The sequence below is a fragment of the Hyperolius riggenbachi genome, chromosome 1, assembly GCF_040937935.1.
Source record: "Hyperolius riggenbachi isolate aHypRig1 chromosome 1, aHypRig1.pri, whole genome shotgun sequence".
Lineage (NCBI taxonomy): Eukaryota > Metazoa > Chordata > Amphibia > Anura > Hyperoliidae > Hyperolius > Hyperolius riggenbachi.
This window is the reverse complement of record NC_090646.1, coordinates 687,337,284-687,362,209: the sequence shown is the minus strand read 5'-3', so window position 1 is coordinate 687,362,209 and position 24,926 is coordinate 687,337,284. Positions and strand designations below refer to the sequence as shown.

Sequence of the window (24,926 nt, the reverse complement as noted above, 5' to 3'; positions counted from 1 at the left end):
CACACTGTACACACACACACACACACTGTACACACACACACACACACACACACACTGTACACACACACACACAGTACACACACACACACACACAAACTGGCACACACACACTGACACACACACAGTACACACACACACTGTACACACACACACAGTACACACACACACTGTACACACACACACTGCACACACACACACTGCACACACACACACAGTACACACACACTGTACACACACACTGTACACACACACTGACACACACACACACACTGACACACACACACTGTACACACAAACACACTGACACACACACACACACACACACTGACACACACACACACACACTGTACACACACACACACACACACACACAAACACACACTGTACACACACACTGTATACACACACTGTATACACACACACTGTACACACACACACTGACACACACAGTACACACACACACTGTACACACACACACACACACACACACACACACACACACTGTCACACACACACACACACACACTGTCACACACACACACACTGTACACACACACACACAGTACACACACACACACACACACACTGACACACACACACTGTACACACACACACTGTACACACACACACACACACTGACACACACACTGACACACACACTGACACACACACACACACACTGTACACACACACACACACACACACTGTACACACACACACTGTACACACACACACACACACACACACACACTGACACACACACACTGTACACACACACACACTGTACACACACACACAGACACACACACAGACACACACACACACAGACACACACACACACACACACACACACACTGTACACACTGTACACACACCACACACACAGACACACACACACACAGACACACACACACACACACACACACACACACACACACAGAGTCATTGCCTCACCTGACATTGACGCACGTGCTGGGGGTGTTGGTTTGCACAACGCTCAGCGCTCGTGGTGGGGCACACTCACACACACTGTACACACACACACACACACACTGTACACACACACACACACTGTACACACACACACACACTGACACACACACACTGTACACACACACACACACTGTACACACACACACACACACACACACACTGTACACACACTGACACACACACAATACACACACTGTACACACACACACCACACCCCACACACACACACACACACTGACACACACACTGAAACACACACACTGAAAAACACACACACACACACTGACACACACACACTGACACACACACACTGACACACACACACAGTACACACACACACACAGTACACACACACACTGACACACACACACACACTGTACACACACACACTGTACACACACTGAGACACACACACTGTACACACACAGTACACAAACACACACACCACACACACTGACACACACACACACTGTACACACACACTACACACACACACACTGTACACACACACTGACACACACACAGACACACACACAGACACACACTGACACCACACACATACACACAGTCATTGCCTCACCTGACATTGACGCACGTGCTGGGGGTGTTGGTTTGCACAACGCTCAGCGCTCGTGGTGGGGCACTAGGGGAAAACCGCCATGAAGCCACGTTGTACATGGAGCGAACAGCAACAATGTCTGCAGAAAGAGAGAGAGACATGGTGATGTCACGGCTGGAAATGACATCACGGCAGGAAGTGACATCAGGCACGCTATACCAGTGTGGCAGGGATCACACTGGACACATTTTACAAGCCTACAAGTCTGCATGAAATCTGAGAAGCATGCAAATCAATGGTCTCATTCTCATGTATTGCAATTCTGCAGCATTTTTCCAAGACACCACACACAATATTTGCTATCATTAGCTAGTGTGTCAAGCCACGCCCCTCGTCACCCAAGTCCTCCAAGCAGTCCACGTTCCTCAGGAAGCCACAAGCATTCACAGGTGGGGCAATCAGTGTCTCAGCTGTGCTGATTAACTACCTCTGGGGATTTCCACAAAACATGCACACTGGTGGTCCCCTAGGGACAGGGCTGAGGGACGCTCCTCCACAGACTCTGATGGTATAAAACAGAGGGACCTCCTCCTATTACACCTTCTCCACAGACACTGATGGTATAAAACATAGAGGGACCTCCTATTACATCTTCTCCACAGACTCTGATGAAGACACGAGCCGGCCATCTCAGAGTCCCACAGACATTCCAACCCCCATCCAATCATGCCACCACCACAGACACGGGCCACCCATCTCAGACAATGCTCCGATGTGAACTTACGTTCGTCAAACTCTGCCGTGCTGACTTGTTGGACCCTCTGCTGGAGCTCAAACACTGCAGCCTTCCCCCTGAGCTTCATGCTGGATTCATCCATGGTCATCTGCTGGAAGCCTAAGATGCTAAGGAGGCAGCGGCCCAACCAGAACTCGGTCACTCAGTTACACCCACAACAGGCTGAGGCATCAATGGTGGGTGTGTGTTTACTGATGTCTGCCCCCCCCTCCCCCAGGGGTGAGATCTCTATGCTTGTGAGCTCCCAGCTATGCACCTGTCACACTGACTAGCAGCTGGATTCTTCCATCATTCTAGGACTTCAGGAATGGGATCTCCTCAGCCCCCTTCCATGCAGAGACTAGTTGCTCATATCCAGGCAGTGAATGCCATTATGCCATTGGCTGACGTGAGTTTTTGGCTCTGGAGGCAGCCATATGTATTTTCTGGAAAGATGTGAGTAGAAGGTACAGCGCCCTCCGTCAGCCAGTTGTGCCCAGTCTCCGCCCCCTCGTGTGACATCACATGTCCTGTGAGGAGGCCTGGAAGCAGCAGCATGGCGGAGGAGCTTGCACTGGGGGAGACCATACACAAGAGCTCTGCATGGGGACGGGGGGTCTCATGGCTGCTGTGCTGCTTGAGGGGGTGGAGGAGCAGGATCCTGGAAGCTGCGCACACACACTGCACACACATTATATATATATATATATATATATATATATATATATATATATATATATATATATATATATATATATACATACATACATACATACATACATACACACACACACACTGTACACATAAGAAAGGATACAGAGCTGGTTCATGGCCGCCCCGCCTGGGTAGATGAGACAGCCCGTGGACCCGCCAGGATATGGAGCCCAGGACAGAGCGCCACCTGTCACACAGTCCTGGAACTGCAGCTGCCTCCAGTCACTCTCCATGCCCTCATTCACCATCTCCCCCAGCAAGGCAGGAGGCACATCAGGGAGCCAATCACCAGTCAGATAGGAGAGGGAGCGGACGGGGTAGCCTGTGCTGGTAAACGGGCAGCTGTGGAGAAAGAACACCGACAGAGCAGATACCAAACACCGGCCACAGACCACCATGACTCCTACAGGGGAGGGGTAATACAAGAGGGGGAGGGGCAAAACAAGAGGGAGGATGAGCACAACAAGAAGGGGGAAAAAGAGGGAAGAGGGGCAAGACATGAGGGAGGAAGTGCAACATGAGAGGGAGAAGGGGCATCAGAGGATGGAGGAGGGGCAACACAGGATGGAGGAGGGGCAACACAGCATGAAGGAGGGGCAAGACAAGACGGAGGAGGGGTAAGACAAGATGGGGATGAGAACTAAACTAAAAGAGGGATGGGGGGGGGGGGGAAGAGGGAGGTGGGGGGGGGGGAAAGAGGGAGGAGGGGTACGAAGAGGGAGGAGGGGTAAGACAAGAAGGCGGAGGGGCAAAACAAAAGGGAGAAAAGGGAGAAGAGCCAACATGAGAGGGAGGAGGGGGCAACAGAGGATGGAGGAGGAGCAACACAGGATGCAGGAGGGGCAACATAGGATAAAGGAGGGGCAAGACAAGAGGGAAGAAGGGAAAGACAAGAGGGAGGAGGGGCAACACTGGATGGAGGAGGGGCAAGACAGTGAGAGCACAGGGGGACAGTAAGACAATGTGGAGAGACTTACTCATAGTACGGGGTGTTCCTGAGACGCCGCAGCATTCGGATCAGTCTTGAACTAGTCTCACGTTTCTTTGGCTATAAAGAACAATCACGGGATTCTGTACATGCACATGAAGTAAGGAAACAATAAATCATCTTCTATTACTGGGAGGACCGCTAGCTGTCTAATACTGGGGGCACCTCTGGCTGCCTAATACTGGGGGACACCTCTGGCTGCCTAATACTGGGGACACCTCTGGCTGCCTAATACTGAGGGCACCTCTGGCTGCCTAATACTGGGGGACACCTCTGGCTGCCTAATACTGGGGGACACCTCTGGCTGCCTAATACTGGGGGCACCTCTGGCTGCCTAATACTGGGGGCACCTCTGGCTGCCTAATACTGGGGGCACCTCTGGCTGCCTAATACTGGGGGACACCTCTGGCTGCCTAATACTGGGGACACCTCTGGCTACCTAATACTGGGGGGCACCTCTGGCTGCCTAATACTGGGGGACACCTCTGGCTGCCTAATACTGGGGGACACCTCTGGCTACCTAATACTGGGGGACACCTCTGGCTACCTAATACTGGGGGACACCTCTGGCTGCCTAATACTGGGGACACCTCTGGCTGCCTAATACTGGGGGCACCTCTGGCTGCCTAATTCTGGGGGGGGGCACCTCTGGCTGCCTAATACTGGGGGCACCTCTGGCTGCCTAATTCTGGGGGGGGCACCTCTGGCTGCCTAATACTGGGGACACCTCTGGCTGCCTAATACTGGGGGACACCTCTGGCTGCCTAATACTGGGGACACCTCTGGCTGCCTAATACTGGGGGACACCTCTGGCTGCCTAATACTGGGGGACACCTCTGGCTGCCTAATACTGGGGGACACCTCTGGCTGCCTAATACTGGGGGACACCTCTGGCTACCTAATACTGGGGGACACCTCTGGCTGCCTAATACTGGGGGACACCTCTGGCTGCCTAATACTGGGGGCACCTCTGGCTGCCTAATACTGGGGGACACCTCTGGCTACCTAATACTGGGGGACACCTCTGGCTACCTAATACTGGGGACACCTCTGGCTGCCTAATACTGGGGGCACCTCTGGCTGCCTAATACTGGGGGCACCTCTGGCTGCCTAATACTGGGGACACCTCTGACTACCTAATACTGGGGACACCTCTAACTACCTAATACTGGGGACACCTCTGGCTGCCTAATACTGGGGGCACCTCTGGCTACCTAATACTGGGGACACCTCTGGCTACCTAATACTGGGGACACCTCTGGCTGCCTAATACTGGGGGACACCTCTGGCTACCTAATACTGGGGGACACCTCTGGCTACCTAATACTGGGGGACACCTCTGGCTACCTAATACTGGAGACACCTCTGGCTACCTAATACTGGGGACACCTCTGGCTGCCTAATACTGGGGGCACCTCTGGCTACCTAATACTGGGGACACCTCTGGCTACCTAATACTGGGGACACCTCTGGCTACCTAATACTGGGGACACCTCTGGCTGCCTAATACTGGGGGCACCTCTGGCTACCTAATACTGGGGACACCTCTGGCTGCCTAATACTGGGGGCACCTCTGGCTACCTAATACTGGGGACACCTCTGGCTGCCTAATACTGGGGGACACCTCTGGCTGCCTAGTACTGGGGACACCTCTGGCTACCTAATACTGGGGACACCTCTGGCTACCTAATACTGGGGGCACCTCTGGCTGCCTAATACTGGGGGACACCTCTGGCTACCTAATACTGGGGGACACCTCTGGCTGCCTAATACTGGGGGACACCTCTGGCTACCTAATACTGGGGGACACCTCTGGCTACCTAATACTGGGGGACACCTCTGGCTGCCTAATACTGGGGGACACCTCTGGCTGCCTAGTACTGGGGAAACCTCTGGCTGCCTAATACTGGGGACACCTCTGGCTGCCTAATACTGGGGGGCACCTCTGGCTGCCTAATACTGGGGACACCTCTGGCTGCCTAATACTGGGGACACCTCTGGCTGCCTAATACTGGGGGGCACCTCTGGCTGCCTAATACTGGGGGACACCTCTGGCTGCCTAATACTGGGGGACACCTCTGGCTGCCTAATACTGGGGGACACCTCTGGCTGCCTAATACTGGGGACACCTCTGGCTGCCTAGTACTGGGGACACCTCTGGCTGCCTAATACTGGGGGCATCTCTGGCTGCCTAATACTGGGGACACCTCTGGCTGCCTAATACTGGGGGACACCTCTGGCTGCCTAATACTGGGGACACCTCTGGCTGCCTAATACTGGGGACACCTCTGGCTACCTAATACTGGGGACACCTCTGGCTGCCTAATACTGGGGGCACCTCTGGCTGCCTAATACTGGGGGCACCTCTGGCTACCTAATACTGGGGGCACCTCTGGCTACCTAATACTGGGGGCACCTCTGGCTACCTAATACTGGGGGACACCTCTGGCTGCCTAATACTGGGGACACCTCTGGCTACCTAATACTGGGGACACCTCTGGCTACATAATACTGGGGACACCTCTGGCTGCCTAATACTGGGGACACCTCTGGCTGCCTAATACTGGGGACACCTCTGGCTGCCTAATACTGGGGGCACCTCTGGCTACCTAATACTGGGGGTACCTCTGGCTGCCTAATACTGGGGGGCACCTCTGGCTACCTAATACTGGGGGTACCTCTGGCTACCTAATACTGGCGACACCTCTGGCTACATAATACTGGGGACACCTCTGGCTGCCTAATACTGGGGACACCTCTGGCTGCCTAATACTGGGGGTACCTCTGGCTACATAATACTGGGGACACCTCTGGCTGCCTAATACTGGGGACACCTCTGGCTGCCTAATACTGGGGGCACCTCTGGCTGCCTAATACTGGGGGCACCTCTGGCTGCCTAATACTGGGGGCACCTCTGGCTGCCTAATACTGGGGGCACCTCTGGCTGCCTAATACTGGGGGGACACCTCTGGCTGCCTAATACTGGGGACGCCTCTGGCTGCCTAATACTGGGGACGCCTCTGGCTGCCTAATACTGGGGGACACCTCTGGCTACCTAATACTGGGGGCACCTCTGGCTGCCTAATACTGGGGGCACCTCTGGCTACCTAATACTGGGGGGCACCTCTGGCTACCTAATACTGGAGACACCTCTGGCTGCCTAATACTGGGGACACCTCTGGCTGCCTAATACTGGGGACACCTCTGGCTACCTAATACTGGGGACACCTCTGGCTGCCTAAAACTGGGGACACCTCTGGCTGCCTAATACTGGGGACACCTCTGGCTGCCTAATACTGGGGGACACCTCTGGCTGCCTAATACTGGGGGGCACCTCTGGCTGCCTAATACTGGGGACACCTCTGGCTGCCTAATACTGGGGGGCACCTCTGGCTGCCTAATACTGGGGACACCTCTGGCTGCCTAATACTGGGGACACCTCTGGCTGCCTAATACTGGGGGACATCTCTGGCTGCCTAATACTGGGGGACATCTCTGGCTGCCTAATACTGGGGACACCTCTGGCTGCCTAATACTGGGGGGCACCTCTGGCTGCCTAATACTGGGGACACCTCTGGCTGCCTAATACTGGGGGCACCTCTGGCTGCCTAATACTGGGGACACCTCTGGCTGCCTAATACTGGGGGGCACCTCTGGCTGCCTAATACTGGGGACACCTCTGGCTGCCTAATACTGGGGGACACCTCTGGCTACCTAATACTGGGGACACCTCTGGCTACCTAATACTGGGGGCACCTCTGGCTGCCTAATACTGGGGGACACCTCTGGCTACCTAATACTGGGGGACACCTCTGGCTGCCTAATACTGGGGACACCTCTGGCTACCTAATACTGGGGACACCTCTGGCTACCTAATACTGGGGGCACCTCTGGCTGCCTAATACTGGGGGACACCTCTGGCTACCTAATACTGGAGGACACCTCTGGCTGCCTAATACTGGGGACACCTCTAGCTGCCTAATACTGGGGGACACCTCTGGCTGCCTAATACTGGGGGAAACCTCTGGCTACCTAATACTGGGGACACCTCTGGCTACCTAATACTGGGGGCACCTCTGGCTGCCTAATACTGGGGGACACGTCTGGCTACCTAATACTGGGGGACACCTCTGGCTGCCTAATACTGGGGGACACCTCTGGCTGCCTAATACTGGGGGACACCTCTGGCTGCCTAATACTGGGGGACACCTCTGGCTGCCTAATAAGCCCTAGTGGCTGCTGCTCTGCTCTGGCGCTTTGAGTCCGCAAGGAGAAAAGCGCAATATAAATGTTATTTGTCTTGTCTTGTCTAATACTGGGGGCACCTCTGGCTGCCTAATACTGGGGGCACCTCTGGCTGCCTAATACTGGGGGACACCTCTGGCTACCTAATACTGGGGGACACCTCTGGCTGCCTAATACTGGGGGCACCTCTGGCTGCCTAATACTGGGGACACCTCTGGCTGCCTAATACTGGGGACACCTCTGGCTGCCTAATACTGGGGGACACCTCTGGCTACCTAATACTGGGGACACCTCTGGCTGCCTAATACTGGGGGACACCTCTGGCTGCCTAATACTGGGGGCACCTCTGGCTGCCTAATACTGGGGGCACCTCTGGCTGCCTAATACTGGGGGCACCTCTGGCTGCCTAATACTGGGGACACCTCTGGCTGCCTAATACTGGGGGACACCTCTGGCTACCTAATACTGGGGACACCTCTGGCTACCTAATACTGGGGGCACCTCTGGCTGCCTAATACTGGGGGACACCTCTGGCTACCTAATACTGGGGACACCTCTGGCTACCTAATACTGGGGGACACCTCTGGCTGCCTAATACTGGGGACACCTCTGGCTGCCTAATACTGGGGACACCTCTGGCTGCCTAATACTGGGGGACACCTCTGGCTGCCTAATACTGGGGGACACCTCTGGCTACCTAATACTGGGGGCACTTCTGGCTGCCTAATACTGGGGGACACCTCTGGCTGCCTAGTACTGGGGACACCTCTGGCTACCTAATACTGGGGACACCTTTGGCTACCTAATACTGGGGACACCTCTGGCTACCTAATACTGGGGACACCTCTGGCTACCTAATACTCGGGACACCTCTGGCTACATAATACTCGGGACACCTCTGGCTGCCTAATACTGGGGGACACCTCTGGCTACCTAATACTGGGGACACCTCTGGCTGCCTAATACTGGGGGCACCTCTGGCTGCCTAATACTGGGGGACACCTCTGGCTACCTAATACTGGGGGACACCTCTGGCTGCCTAATACTGGGGGACACCTCTGGCTGCCTAATACTGGGGGACACCTCTGGCTGCCTAATACTGGGGGACACCTCTGGCTGCCTAATACTGGGGGCACCTATGGCTGCCTAATACTGGGGGCACCTCTGGCTGCCTAATACTGGGGGCACCTCTGGCTGCCTAATACTGGGGGACTCCTCTGGCTACCTAATACTGGGGACACCTCTGGCTGCCTAATACTGGGGACACCTCTGGCTGCCTAATACTGGGGGGCACCTCTGGCTGCCTAATACTGGGGACACCTCTGGCTGCCTAATACTGGGGGACACCTCTGGCTACCTAATACTGGGGACACCTCTGGCTACCTAATACTGGGGGCACCTCTGGCTGCCTAATACTGGGGGACACCTCTGGCTACCTAATACTGGGGGACACCTCTGGCTGCCTAATACTGGGGACACCTCTGGCTACCTAATACTGGGGACACCTCTGGCTACCTAATACTGGGGGCACCTCTGGCTGCCTAATACTGGGGGACACCTCTGGCTACCTAATACTGGGGGACACCTCTGGCTGCCTAATACTGGGGACACCTCTGGCTGCCTAATACTGGGGGACACCTCTGGCTGCCTAATACTGGGGGACACCTCTGGCAACCTAATACTGGGGACACCTCTGGCTACCTAATACTGGGGGCACCTCTGGCTGCCTAATACTGGGGGACACCTCTGGCTACCTAATACTGGGGGACACCTCTGGCTGCCTAATACTGGGGGACACCTCTGGCTGCCTAATACTGGGGGACACCTCTGGCTGCCTAATACTGGGGACACCTCTGGCTGCCTAATAAGCCCTAGTGGCTGCTGCTCTGCTCTGGCGCTTTGAGTCCGCAAGGAGAAAAGCGCAATATAAATGTTATTTGTCTTGTCTTGTCTAATACTGGGGGCACCTCTGGCTGCCTAATACTGGGGGCACCTCTGGCTGCCTAATACTGGGGGACACCTCTGGCTACCTAATACTGGGGGACACCTCTGGCTGCCTAATACTGGGGGCACCTCTGGCTGCCTAATACTGGGGGACACCTCTGGCTGCCTAATACTGGGGGACACCTCTGGCTGCCTAATACTGGGGACACCTCTGGCTACCTAATACTGGGGACACCTCTGGCTGCCTAATACTGGGGGACACCTCTGGCTGCCAAATACTGGGGGCACCTCTGGCTGCCTAATACTGGGGGCACCTCTGGCTGCCTAATACTGGGGGCACCTCTGGCTGCCTAATACTGGGGACACCTCTGGCTGCCTAATACTGGGGGACACCTCTGGCTACCTAATACTGGGGACACCTCTGGCTACCTAATACTGGGGGCACCTCTGGCTGCCTAATACTGGGGGACACCTCTGGCTACCTAATACTGGGGACACCTCTGGCTACCTAATACTGGGGGACACCTCTGGCTGCCTAATACTGGGGACACCTCTGGCTGCCTAATACTGGGGACACCTCTGGCTGCCTAATACTGGGGGACACCTCTGGCTGCCTAATACTGGGGGACACCTCTGGAAACCTAATACTGGGGGCACTTCTGGCTGCCTAATACTGGGGGACACCTCTGGCTGCCTAGTACTGGGGACACCTCTGGCTACCTAATACTGGGGACACCTCTGGCTACCTAATACTGGGGACACCTCTGGCTACCTAATACTCGGGACACCGCTGGCTACATAATACTCGGGACACCTCTGGCTGCCTAATACTGGGGGACACCTCTGGCTACCTAATACTGGGGACACCTCTGGCTACCTAATACTGGGGGCACCTCTGGCTGCCTAATACTGGGGGACACCTCTGGCTACCTAATACTGGGGGACACCTCTGGCTGCCTAATACTGGGGGACACCTCTGGCTGCCTAATACTGGGGGACACCTCTGGCTGCCTAATACTGGGGGACACCTCTGGCTGCCTAATACTGGGGGCACCTCTGGCTGCCTAATACTGGGGGCACCTCTGGCTGCCTAATACTGGGGGACTCCTCTGGCTACCTAATACTGGGGACACCTCTGGCTACCTAATACTGGGGACACCTCTGGCTGCCTAATACTGGGGGGCACCTCTGGCTACCTAATACTGGGGACACCTCTGGCTGCCTAATACTGGGGGACACCTCTGGCTGCCTAATACTGGGGGACACCTCTGGCTACCTAATACTGGGGGCACTTCTGGCTGCCTAATACTGGGGGACACCTCTGGCTGCCTAGTACTGGGGACACCTCTGGCTACCTAATACTGGGGACACCTCTGGCTACCTAATACTGGGGACACCTCTGGCTACCTAATACTCGGGACACCGCTGGCTACATAATACTCGGGACACCTCTGGCTGCCTAATACTGGGGGACACCTCTGGCTACCTAATACTGGGGACACCTCTGGCTACCTAATACTGGGGGCACCTCTGGCTGCCTAATACTGGGGGACACCTCTGGCTACCTAATACTGGGGGACACCTCTGGCTGCCTAATACTGGGGGACACCTCTGGCTGCCTAATACTGGGGGACACCTCTGGCTGCCTAATACTGGGGGACACCTCTGGCTGCCTAATACTGGGGGCACCTCTGGCTGCCTAATACTGGGGGCACCTCTGGCTGCCTAATACTGGGGGACTCCTCTGGCTACCTAATACTGGGGACACCTCTGGCTACCTAATACTGGGGACACCTCTGGCTGCCTAATACTGGGGGGCACCTCTGGCTACCTAATACTGGGGACACCTCTGGCTGCCTAATACTGGGGGACACCTCTGGCTGCCTAATACTGGGGGACACCTCTGGCTACCTAATACTGGGGGCACTTCTGGCTGCCTAATACTGGGGACACCTCTGGCTGCCTAGTACTGGGGGACTCCTCTGGCTACCTAATACTGGGGACACCTCTGGCTGCCTAATACTGGGGACACCTCTGGCTGCCTAATACTGGGGACACCTCTGGCTGCCTAATACTGGGGACACCTCTGGCTGCCTAATACTGGGGGGCACCTCTGGCTACCTAATACTGGGGACACCTCTGGCTGCCTAATACTGGGGGGCACCTCTGGCTACCTAATACTGGGGACACCTCTGGCTGCCTAATACTGGGGACACCTCTGGCTGCCTAATACTGGGGGACACCTCTGGCTGCCTAATACTGGGGGACACCTCTGGCTACCTAATACTGGGGGCACTTCTGGCTGCCTAGTACTGGGGACACCTCTGGCTACCTAATACTGGGGACACCTCTGGCTACCTAATACTGGGGACACCTCTGGCTACCTAATACTCGGGACACCTCTGGCTACCTAATACTCGGGACACCTCTGGCTACCTTATACTCGGGACACCTCTGGCTACCTAATACTGGGGGGCACCTCTGGCTGCCTAATACTGGGGGGCACCTCTGGCTGCCTAATACTGGGGGACACCTCTGGCTGCCTAATACTGGGGGACACCTCTGGCTGCCTAATACTGGGGACACCTCTGGCTGCCTAATACTGGGGACACCTCTGGCTGCCTAATACTGGGGGGCACCTCTGGCTGCCTAATACTGGGGGACACCTCTGGCTACCTAATACTGGGGACACCTCTGGCTACCTAATACTGTAGGCACCTCTGGCTGCCTAATACTGGGGGACACCTCTGGCTACCTAATACTGGGGGACACCTCTGGCTGCCTAATACTGGGGGACACCTCTGGCTGCCTAATACTGGGGGACACCTCTGGCTGCCTAATACTGGGGACACCTCTGGCTGCCTAATACTGGGGGACACCTCTGGCTGCCTAATACTGGGGGTCCCTCTGGCTACCTAATACTGGGGGACACCTCTGGCTACCTAATACTGGGGGCACCTCTGGCTACCTAATACTGGGGGCACCTCTGGCTACCTAATACTGGGGGCACCTCTGGCTGCCTAATACTGGGGGCACCTCTGGCTACCTAATACTGGGGGACACCTCTAGCTGCCTAATACTCGGGACACCTCTGGCTGCCTAATACTGGGGGACACCTCTGGCTGCCTAATACTGGGGGACACCTCTGGCTGCCTAATACTGGGGGACACCTCTGGCTGCCTAATACTGGGGGACACCTCTGGCTGCCTAATACTGGGGGTCCCTCTGGCTACCTAATACTGGGGGACACCTCTGGCTACCTAATACTGGGGGCACCTCTGGCTACCTAATACTGGGGGCACCTCTGGCTGCCTAATACTGGGGGACACCTCTGGCTTCCTAATACTGGGGGCACCTCTGGCTGCCTAATACTGGGGGCACCTCTGGCTGCCTAATACTGGGGGCACCTCTGGCTACCTAATACTGGGGACACCTCTGGCTGCCTAATACTGGGGACACCTCTGGCTGCCTAATACTGGGGGGCACCTCTGGCTGCCTAATACTGGGGGACACCTCTGGCTGCCTAATACTGGGGGACACCTCTGGCTGCCTAATACTGGGGACACCTCTGGCTGCCTAATACTGGGGGCACCTCTGGCTGCCTAATACTGGGGGCACCTCTGGCTGCCTAATACTGGGGACACCTCTGGCTGCCTAATACTGGGGACACCTCTGGCTGCCTAATACTGGGGGCACCTCTGGCTGCCTAATACTGGGGGACACCTCTGGCTACCTAATACTGGGGGCACCTCTGGCTGCCTAATACTGGGGGACACCTCTGGCTACCTAATACTGGGGGCACCTCTGGCTGCCTAATACTGGGGGACACCTCTGGCTGCCTAATACTGGGGGCACCTCTGGCTGCCTAATACTGGGGGCACCTCTGGCTGCCTAATACTGGGGGGCACCTCTGGCTGCCTAATACTGGGGGCACCTCTGGCTGCCTAATACTGGGGGGCACCTCTGGCTGCCTAATACTGGGGACACCTCTGGCTGCCTAATACTGGGGACACCTCTGGCTGCCTAATACTGGGGACACCTCTGGCTGCCTAATACTGGGGACACCTCTGGCAGCCTAATACTGGGGGCACCTCTGGCTGCCTAATACTGGGGGCACCTCTGGCTGCCTAATACTGGGGGCACCTCTGGCTACCTAATACTGGGGACACCTCTGGCTGCCTAATACTGGGGACACCTCTGGCTGCCTAATACTGGGGACACCTCTGGCTACCTAATACTGGGGACACCTCTGGCTGCCTAATACTGGGGACACCTCTGGCTACCTAATACTGGGGACACCTCTGGCTGCCTAATACTGGGGGGTCACCTCTGGCTACATAATACTGGGGGCACCTTTGGCTGCCTAATACTGGGGACACCTCTGGCTGCCTAATACTGGGGGACACCTCTGGCTGCCTAATACTGGGGACACCTCTGGCTACCTAATACTGGGGACACCTCTGGCTACCTATTACTGGGGACACCTCTGGCTGCCTAATACTGGGGGCACCTCTAGCTGCCTAATACTGGGGGACACCTCTGGCTGCCTAATACTGGGGGGCACCTCTGGCTACCTAATACTGGGGACACCTCTGGCTGCCTAATACTGGGGACACCTCTGGCTGCCTAATACTGGGGGACACCTCTGGCTGCCTAATACTGGGGACACCTCTGGCTACCGAATACTGGGGGCACCTCTGGCTACCTAATATTGGGGGCACCTCTAGCTACCTAATACTGGGGGTACCTCTGGCTGCCTAATACTGGGGACACCTCTGGCTGCCTAATACTGGGGGACACATCTGGTTGCTTAATACTGGGGGACACCTCTGGCTGCCTAATACTGGGGACACCTCTGGCTGCTTAATACTGGGGGACACCTCTGGCTGCCTAATACTGGGGACACCTCTGGCTACCTAATACTGGGGGCACCTCTGGCTACCTAATACTGGGGACACCTCTGGCTGCCTAATACTGGGGGGCACCTCTGGCTACCTAATACTGGGGGGCACCTCTGGCTACCTAATACTGGGGGCACCTCTGGCTGCCTAATACTGGGGGCACCTCTGGCTGCCTAATACTGGGGACACCTCTGGCTGCCTAATACTGGGGGCACCTCTGGCTGCCTAATACTGGGGACACCTCTGGCTGCCTAATACTGGGGACACCTCTGGCTACCTAATACTGGGGGGCACCTCTGGCTGCCTAATACTGGGGACACCTCTGGCTGCCTAATACTGGGGACACCTCTGGCTGCCTAATACTGGGGACACCTCTGGCTGCCTAATACTGGGGACACCTCTGGCTGCCTAATACTGGGGGACACCTCTGGCTGCCTAATACTGGGGGTCCCTCTGGCTACCTAATACTGGGGACACCTCTGGCTGCCTAATACTGGGGGCACCTCTGGCTACCTAATACTGGGGGACACCTCTGGCTACCTAATACTGGGGACACCTCTGGCTACCTAATACTGGGGACACCTCTGGCTACCTAATACTGGGGACACCTCTGGCTGCCTAATACTGGGGGCACCTCTCGCTGCCTAATACTGGGGGCACCTCTGGCTGCCTAATACTGGGGACACCTCTGGCTGCCTAATACTGGGGGACACCTCTGGCTGCCTAATACTGGGGAAACCTCTGGCTACCTAATACTGGGGGACATCTCTGGCTACCGAATACTGGGGACATCTCTGGCTGCCTAATACTGGGGCACACCTCTGGCTGCCTAATACTGGGGACACCTCTGGCTGCCTAATACTGGGGGACACCTCTGGCTACCTAATACTGGGGACACCTCTGACTACCTAATACTGGGGGCACCTCTGGCTGCCTAATACTGGGGGACACCTCTGGCTACCTAATACTGGGGGCACCTCTGGCTATCTAATACTGAGGACACATCTGGCTGCCTAATACTGGGGGCACCTCTGGCTACCTAATACTGGGAGCACCTCTGGCTGCCTAATACTGGGGACACCTCTGGCTACCGAATACTGGGGGACACCTCTGGCTGCCTAATACTGGGGACACCTCTGGCTGCCTAATACTGGGGACACCTCTGGCTACCTAATACTGGGGACACCTCTGGCTACCTAATACTGGGGGCACCTCTGGCTGCCTAATACCGGGGACACCTCTGGCTGCCTAATACTGGGGGACACCTCTGGCTGCCTAATACTGGGGACACCTCTGGCTGCCTAATACTGGGGACACCTCTGGCTGCCTAATACTGGGGGCACCTCTGGCTGCCTAATACTGGGGGACACCTCTGGCTACCTAATACTGGGGGACACCTCTGGCTGCCTAATACTGGGGGCACCTCTGGCTGCCTAATACTGGGGACACCTCTGGCTGCCTAATACTGGGGGCACCTCTGGCAGCCTAATACTGGGGACACCTCTGGCTGCCTAATACTGGGGGACACCTCTGACTACCTAATACTGGGGGCACCTCTGGCTGCCTAATACTGGGGGACACCTCTGGCTGCCTAATACTGGGGGACACCTCTGGCTGCCTCATACTGGGGACACCTCTGGCTGCCTAATACTGGGGACACCTCTGGCTGCCTAATACTGGGAGACACCTCTGGCTGCCTAATACTGGGAGACACCTCTGGCTGCCTAATACTGGGAGACACCTCTGGCTGCCTAATACTGGGGGCACCTCTGGCTGCCTAATACTGGGGGCACCTCTGGCTGCCTAATACTGGGGGACACCTCTGGCTACCTAATACTGGGGACACCTCTGGCTGCCTAATACTGGGGACACCTCTGGCTGCCTAATACTGGGGGACACCTCTGGCTGCCTAATACTGGGGGACACCTCTGGCTGCCTAATACTGGGGGCACCTCTGGCTGCCTAATACTGGGGGACACCTCTGGCTGCCTAATACTGGGGGCACCTCTGGCTACCTAATACTGGGGGCACCTCTGGCTGCCTAATACTGGGGGACACCTCTGGCTGCCTAATACTGGGGACACCTCTGGCTGCCTAATACTGGGGATACCTCTGGCAGCCTAATACTGGGGACACCTCTAGCTACCTAATACTGGGGACACCTCTGGCTGCCTAATACTGGGGACACCTCTGGCTGCCTAATACTGGGGACACCTCTGGCTGCCTAATACTGGGGACACCTCTGGCTGCCTAATACTGGGGACACCTCTGGCTGCCTAATACTGTCGGACACCTCTGGCTGCCTAATACTGGGGGCACCTCTGGCTACCTAATACTGGGGGACACCTCTGGCTGCCTAATACTGGGGGACACCTCTGGCTACCTAATACTGGGGACACCTCTGGCTGCCTAATACTGGGGGACACCTCTGGCTACCTAATACTGGGGACACCTCTGGCTGCCTAATACTGGGGACACCTCTGGCTGCCTAATACTGGGGGACACCTCTGGCTGTCTAATACTGGGGGACACCTCTGGCTGCCTAATACTGGGGGCACCTCTGGCTGCCTAATACTGGGGGACACCTCTGGCTGCCTAATACTGGGGGCACCTCTGGCAACCTAATACTGGGGGCACCTCTGGCTGCCTAATACTGGGGGACACCTCTGGCTGCCTAATACTGGGGACACCTCTGGCTGCCTAATACTGGGGATACCTCTGGCAGCCTAATACTGGGGACACCTCTAGCTACCTAATACTGGGGACACCTCTGGCTGCCTAATACTGGGGACACCTCTGGCTGCCTAATACTGGGGACACCTCTGGCTGCCTAATACTGGGGACACCTCTGGCTGCCTAATACTGGGGGACACCTCTGGCTGCCTAATACTGGGGGCACCTCTGGCTACCTAATACTGGGGGGGACACCTCCTGGCTGCCTAATACTGGGGGACACCTCTGGCTGCCTAATACTGGGGACACCTCTGGCTGCCTAATACTGGGGGACACCTCTGGCTACCTAATACTGGGGGACACCTCTGGCTACCTATACTGGGGACACCTCTGGCTGCCTAATACTGGGGGGCACCTCTGGCTACCTAATACTGGGGGACACCTCTGGCTGCCTAATACTGGGGGCACCTCTGGCTACCTAATACTGGGGACACCTCTAGCTACCTAATACTGGGGACACCTCTGGCTGCCTAATACTGGGGACACCTCTGGCTGCCTAATACTGGGGACACCTCTGGCTGCCTAATACTGGGGACACCTCTGGCTGCCTAATACTGGGGGACACCTCTGGCTGCCTAATACTGGGGGCACCTCTGGCTACCTAATACTGGGGGACACCTCTGGCTGCCTAATACTGGGGGGACACCTCTGGCTACCTAATACTGGGGACACTCTGGCTGCCTAATACTGGGGGACACTTCTGGCTACCTAATACTGGGGCACCTCTGGCTACCTAATACTGGGGGACACCTCTGGCTGCCTAATACTGGGGGCACCTCTGGCTACCTAATACTGGGGGACACCTCTGGCTGCCTAATACTGGGGGCACCTCTGGCTACCTAATACTGGGGGACACCTCTGGCTGCCTAATACTGGGAGCACCTCTGGCTGCCTAATACTTGGGGGCACCTCTGGCAGCTAATACTGGGGACACCTCTGGCTGCCTAATACTGGGACACTCTGGCTGCCTAATACTGGGGACACCTCTGGCTACCTAATACTGGGGGCACCTCTGGCTACCTAATACTGGAGCACCTCTGGCTGCCTAATACTTGGGGCACCTCTGGCAGCCTAATACTGGGGACACCTCTGGCTGCCTAATACTGGGGACACCTCTGGCTGCCTAATACTGGGGACACCTCTGGCTGCCTAATACTGGGAGCACCTCTGGCTGCCTAATACTTGGGGCACCTCTGGCAGCCTAATACTGGGGGCACCTCTGGCTGCCTAATACTGGGGACACCTCTGGCTGCCTAATACTGGGGGACACCTCTGGCTGCCTAATACTGGGGACACCTCTGGCTGCCTAATACTGGGGGGGCACCTCTGGCTGCCTAATACTGGGGACACCTCTAGCTGCCTAATACTGGGGACACCTCTGGCTGCCTAATACTGGGGGACACCTCTGGCTGCCTAATACTGGGGGACACCTCTGGCTGCCTAATACTGGGGGACACCTCTGGCTACCTAATACTGGGGACACCTCTGGCTACCTAATACTGGGGACACCTCTGGCTACCTAATACTGGGGACACCTCTGGCTGCCTAATACTGGGGGCACCTCTCGCTGCCTAATACTGGGGGCACCTCTGGCTGCCTAATACTGGGGACACCTCTGGCTGCCTAATACTGGGGGACACCTCTGGCTGCCTAATACTGGGGACACCTCTGGCTACCGAATACTGGGGACATCTCTGGCTACCGAATACTGGGGACATCTCTGGCTGCCTAATACTGGGGCACACCTCTGGCTGCCTAATACTGGGGACACCTCTGGCTGCCTAATACTGGGGGACACCTCTGGCTACCTAATACTGGGGACACCTCTGACTACCTAATACTGGGGGCACCTCTGGCTGCCTAATACTGGGGGACACCTCTGGCTGCCTAATACTGGGGGCACCTCTGGCTATCTAATACTGGGGACACATCTGGCTGCCTAATACTGGGGGCACCTCTGGCTACCTAATACTGGGAGCACCTCTGGCTGCCTAATACTGGGGACACCTCTGGCTACCGAATACTGGGGGACACCTCTGGCTGCCTAATACTGGGGACACCTCTGGCTGCCTAATACTGGGGACACCTCTGGCTACCTAATACCGGGGGCACCTCTGGCTACCTAATACCGGGGGCACCTCTGGCTGCCTAATACCGGGGACACCTCTGGCTGCCTAATACCGGGGACACCTCTGGCTGCCTAATACTGGGGGACACCTCTGGCTGCCTAATACTGGGGGACACCTCTGGCTGCCTAATACTGGGGACACCTCTGGCTGCCTAATACTGGGGACACCTCTGGCTGCCTAATACTGGGGGACACCTCTGGCTGCCTAATACTGGGGACACCTCTGGCTGCCTAATACTGGGGACACCTCTGGCTGCCTAATACTGGGGACACCTCTGGCTGCCTAATACTGGGGGCACCTCTGGCTGCCTAATACTGGGGGACACCTCTGGCTACCTAATACTGGGGGACACCTCTGGCTGCCTAATACTGGGGGCACCTCTGGCTGCCTAATACTGGGGACACCTCTGGCTGCCTAATACTGGGGGCACCTCTGGCAGCCTAATACTGGGGACACCTATGGCTGCCTAATACTGGGGGACACCTCTGACTACCTAATACTGGGGGCACCTCTGGCTGCCTAATACTGGGGGACACCTCTGGCTGCCTAATACTGGGGGACACCTCTGGCTGCCTCATACTGGGGACACCTCTGGCTGCTTAATACTGGGGACACCTCTGGCTGCCTAATACTGGGAGACACCTCTGGCTGCCTAATACTGGGAGACACCTCTGGCTGCCTAATACTGGGGGCACCTCTGGCTGCCTAATACTGGGGGACACCTCTGGCTGCCTAATACTGGGGGCACATCTGGCTGCCTAATACTGGGGGACACCTCTGGCTACCTAATACTGGGGACACCTCTGGCTGCCTAATACTGGGGACACCTCTGGCTGCCTAATACTGGGGGACACCTCTGGCTGCCTAATACTAGGGGACACCTCTGGCTACCTAATACTGGGGGCACCTCTGGCTGCCTAATACTGGGGGACACCTCTGGCTGCCTAATACTGGGGGCACCTCTGGCTACCTAATACTGGGGGCACCTCTGGCTGCCTAATACTGGGGGACACCTCTGGCTGCCTAATACTGGGGACACCTCTGGCTGCCTAATACTGGGGACACCTCTGGCAGCCTAATACTGGGGACACCTCTAGCTACCTAATACTGGGGACACCTCTGGCTGCCTAATACTGGGGACACCTCTGGCTGCCTAATACTGGGGACACCTCTGGCTGCCTAATACTGGGGACACCTCTGGCTGCCTAATACTGGGGGACACCTCTGGCTGCCTAATACTGGGGGCACCTCTGGCTGCCTAATACTGGGACACACCTCTGGCTGCCTAATACTGGGGGACACCTCTGGCTACCTAATACTGGGGACACCTCTGGCTGCCTAATACTGAGGGACACCTCTGGCTACCTAATACTGGGGGCACCTCTGGCTACCTAATACTGGGGGACACCTCTGGCTGCCTAATACTGGGGGCACCTCTGGCTACCTAATACTGGGGGACACCTCTGGCTGCCTAATACTGGGAGCACCTCTGGCTGCCTAATACTTGGGGCACCTCTGGCAGCCTAATACTGGGAGCACCTCTGGCTGCCTAATACTTGGGGCACCTCTGGCAGCCTAATACTGGGGACACCTCTGGCTGCCTAATACTGGGGACACCTCTGGCTGCCTAATACTGGGGACACCTCTGGCTCCCTAATACTGGGGGCACCTCTGGCTACCTAATACTGGGAGCACCTCTGGCTGCCTAATACTTGGGGCACCTCTGGCAGCCTAATACTGGGGACACCTCTGGCTGCCTAATACTGGGGACACCTCTGGCTGCCTAATACTGGGGACACCTCTGGCTGCCTAATACTGGGAGCACCTCTGGCTGCCTAATACTTGGGGCACCTCTGGCAGCCTAATACTGGGGGCACCTCTGGCTGCCTAATACTGGGGACACCTCTGGCTGCCTAATACTGGGGGACACCTCTGGCTGCCTAATACTGGGGACACCTCTGGCTAATACTGGGGAAACCTCTGGCTGCCTAATACTGGGGGGGCACCTCTGGCTGCCTAATACTGGGGACACCTCTAGCTGCCTAATACTGGGGACACCTCTGGCTGCCTAATACTGGGGACACCTCTGGCTACTTAATACTGGGGACACCTCTGGCTGCCTAATACTGGGGGCACCTCTGGCTGCCTAATACTGGGGGCACCTCTGGCTACCTAATACTGGGGGCACCTCTGGCTGCCTAATACTGGGGACACCTCTGGCTGCCTAATACTGGGAGCACCTCTGGCTGCCTAATACTGGGAGCACCTCTGGCTGCCTAATACTGGGGGACACCTCTGGCTGCCTAATACTGGGGGCACATCTGGCTACCTAATACTGGGGACACCTCTGGCTGCCTAATACTGGGAGCACCTCTGGCTGCCTAATACTGGGGACACCTCTGGCTGCCTAATACTGGGGACACCTCTGGCTACATAATACTGGGGACACCTCTGGCTGCCTAATACTGGGGACACCTCTGGCCGCCTAATACTGGGGACACCTCTGGCCGCCTAATACTGGGGGCACCACTGGCTGCCTAATACTGGGGGACACCTCTGGCTGCCTAATACTGGGGACACCTCTGGCTGCCTAATACTGGGGACACCTCTGGCTGCCTAATACTGGGGGCACCTCTGGCTACCTAATACTGGGGACACCTCTGGCTACCTAATACTGGGGACACCTCTGGCTGCCTAATACTGGGGACACCTCTGGCTACCTAATACTGGGGGGCACCTCTGGCTGCCTAATACTGGGGACACCTCTGGCTGCCTAATACTGGGGGCACCTCTGGCTGCCTAATACTGGGGACACCTCTGGCTACCTAATACTGGGGACACCTCTGGCTGCCTAATACTGGGGACACCTCTGGCTACCTAATACTGGGGGACACCTCTGGCTACCTAATACTGGGGACACCTCTGGCTGCCTAATACTGGGGACACCTCTGGCTACCTAATACTGGGGGACACCTCTGGCTACCTAATACTGGGGGACACCTCTGGCTGCCTAATACTGGGGACACCTCTGGCTGAATAATACTGGGAGCACCTCTGGCTACCTAATACTGGGGACACCTCTGGCTACCTAATACTGGGGACACCTCTGGCTGCCTAATACTGGGGACACCTCTGGCTACCTAATACTGGGGGGCACCTCTGGCTGCCTAATACTGGGGGCACCTCTGGCTGCCTAATACTGGGGGACACCTCTGGCTACCTAATACTGGGGGGCACCTCTGGCTGCCTAATACTGGGGACACCTCTGGCTGCCTAATACTGGGGGTACCTCTGGCTACCTAATACTGGGGACACCTCTGGCTGCCTAATACTGGGGACACCTCTGGCTGCCTAACACTGGGGACACCTCTGGCTACCTAATACTGGGGGCACCTCTGGCTACCTAATACTGGGGACACCTCTGGCTACCTAATACTGGGGAAACATCTGGCTGCCTAATACTGGGGGCACCTCTGGCTGCCTAATACTGGGGACACCTCTGGCTGCCTAATACTGGGGGTACCTCTGGCTACCTAATACTGGGGACACCTCTGGCTGCCTAATACTGAGGGACACCTCTGGCTGCCTAATACTGGGGGGCACCTCTGGGTGCCTAATACTGGGGGCACCTCTGGCTGCCTAATACTGGGGACACCTCTGGCTGCCTAATACTGGGGACACCTCTGGCTGCCTAATACTGGGGGACACCTCTGGCTGCCTAATACTGGGGGCACCTCTGGCTACCTAATACTGGGGACACCTCTGGCTACCTAATACTGGGGGCACCTCTGGCTGCCTAATACTGGGGGCACCTCTGGCTACCTAATACTGGGGACACCTCTGGCTGCCTAATACTGGGGACACCTCTGGCTACCTAATACTGGGGGACACCTCTGGCTGCCTAATACTGGGGGACACCTCTGGCTGCCTAATACTGGGGACACCTCTGGCTACCTAATACTGGGGGACACCTCTGGCTACGTAATACTGGGGACACCTCTGGCTGCCTAATACTGGGGACACCTCTGGCTGCCTAATACTGGGGACACCTCTGGCTGCCTAATACTGGGGACACCTCTGGCTGCCTAATACTGGGGACACCTCTGGCTGCCTAATACTGGGGACACCTCTGGCTACCTGATACTGGGGACACCTCTGGCTGCCTAATACTGGGGACACCTCTGGCTACCTGATACTGGGGACACCTCTGGCTGCCTAATACTGGGGACACCTCTGGCTACCTAATACTGGGGACACCTCTGGCTACCTAATACTGGGGGCACCTCTGGCTACCTAATACTGGGGACACCTCTGGCTGCCTAATACTGGGGGACACCTCTGGCTACCTAATACTGGGGACACCTCTGGCTGCCTAATAGTGGGGACCCCTCTGGCTGCCTAATACTGGGGACACCTCTGGCTACCTAATACTGGGGGCACCTCTGGCTGCCTAATACTGGGGGGCACCTCTGGCTGCCTAATACTGGGGGACACCTCTGGCTACCTAATACTGGGGACACCTCTGGCTACCTAATACTGGGGACACCTCTGGCTGCCTAATACTGGGGGACACCTCTGGCTACCTAATACTGGGGACACCTCTGGCTGCCTCATACTATCACCTCCACCCCTGTTTACAGTCCTGAGCAGAGAAGCTCCATGAATGGAGGACGAGTACAGTGGAGAGCAGTAGTGACACATGGGGGAGCAGATAACAATGTATACAGTATATAGATATATAGAGATAAGCATGGCAGAGTTACCTTCTGCCGAGCCTTTCCCAGGTAGCAGTGCGGCTCCAGCAGGCGCCCCATACACTGAAAGGCTTCAGCGCTGTGATCCCAACAGAAACCGCCAACCTGTGAGCATGCGAGACATAGGGATTCATCCATATGCTACATCACTGCTGTGCATACACTAGATACATCACTGCTGTGCATACACT

At 56.4% G+C, this 24,926-nt stretch overlaps 1 protein-coding gene across 1 annotated transcript in view; it reads right to left on the bottom strand.

Moving 5' to 3' along the window:
* TAF1C (TATA-box binding protein associated factor, RNA polymerase I subunit C) overlaps positions 1–24,926 on the bottom strand; it is a 140,909-nt gene that overhangs the window by 32,649 nt on the left and 83,334 nt on the right. Inside the window, exons 5-9 of the mRNA XM_068253378.1 lie at positions 24,745–24,840; positions 4,019–4,089; positions 3,145–3,383; positions 2,337–2,447; positions 1,574–1,691 (exon numbers count right to left, since the gene is read on the bottom strand). Of these exons, the coding sequence (XP_068109479.1) occupies positions 1,574–1,691; positions 2,337–2,447; positions 3,145–3,383; positions 4,019–4,089; positions 24,745–24,840 (635 nt within the window). The remainder of the gene's footprint in view (positions 1–1,573; positions 1,692–2,336; positions 2,448–3,144; positions 3,384–4,018; positions 4,090–24,744; positions 24,841–24,926) is intronic.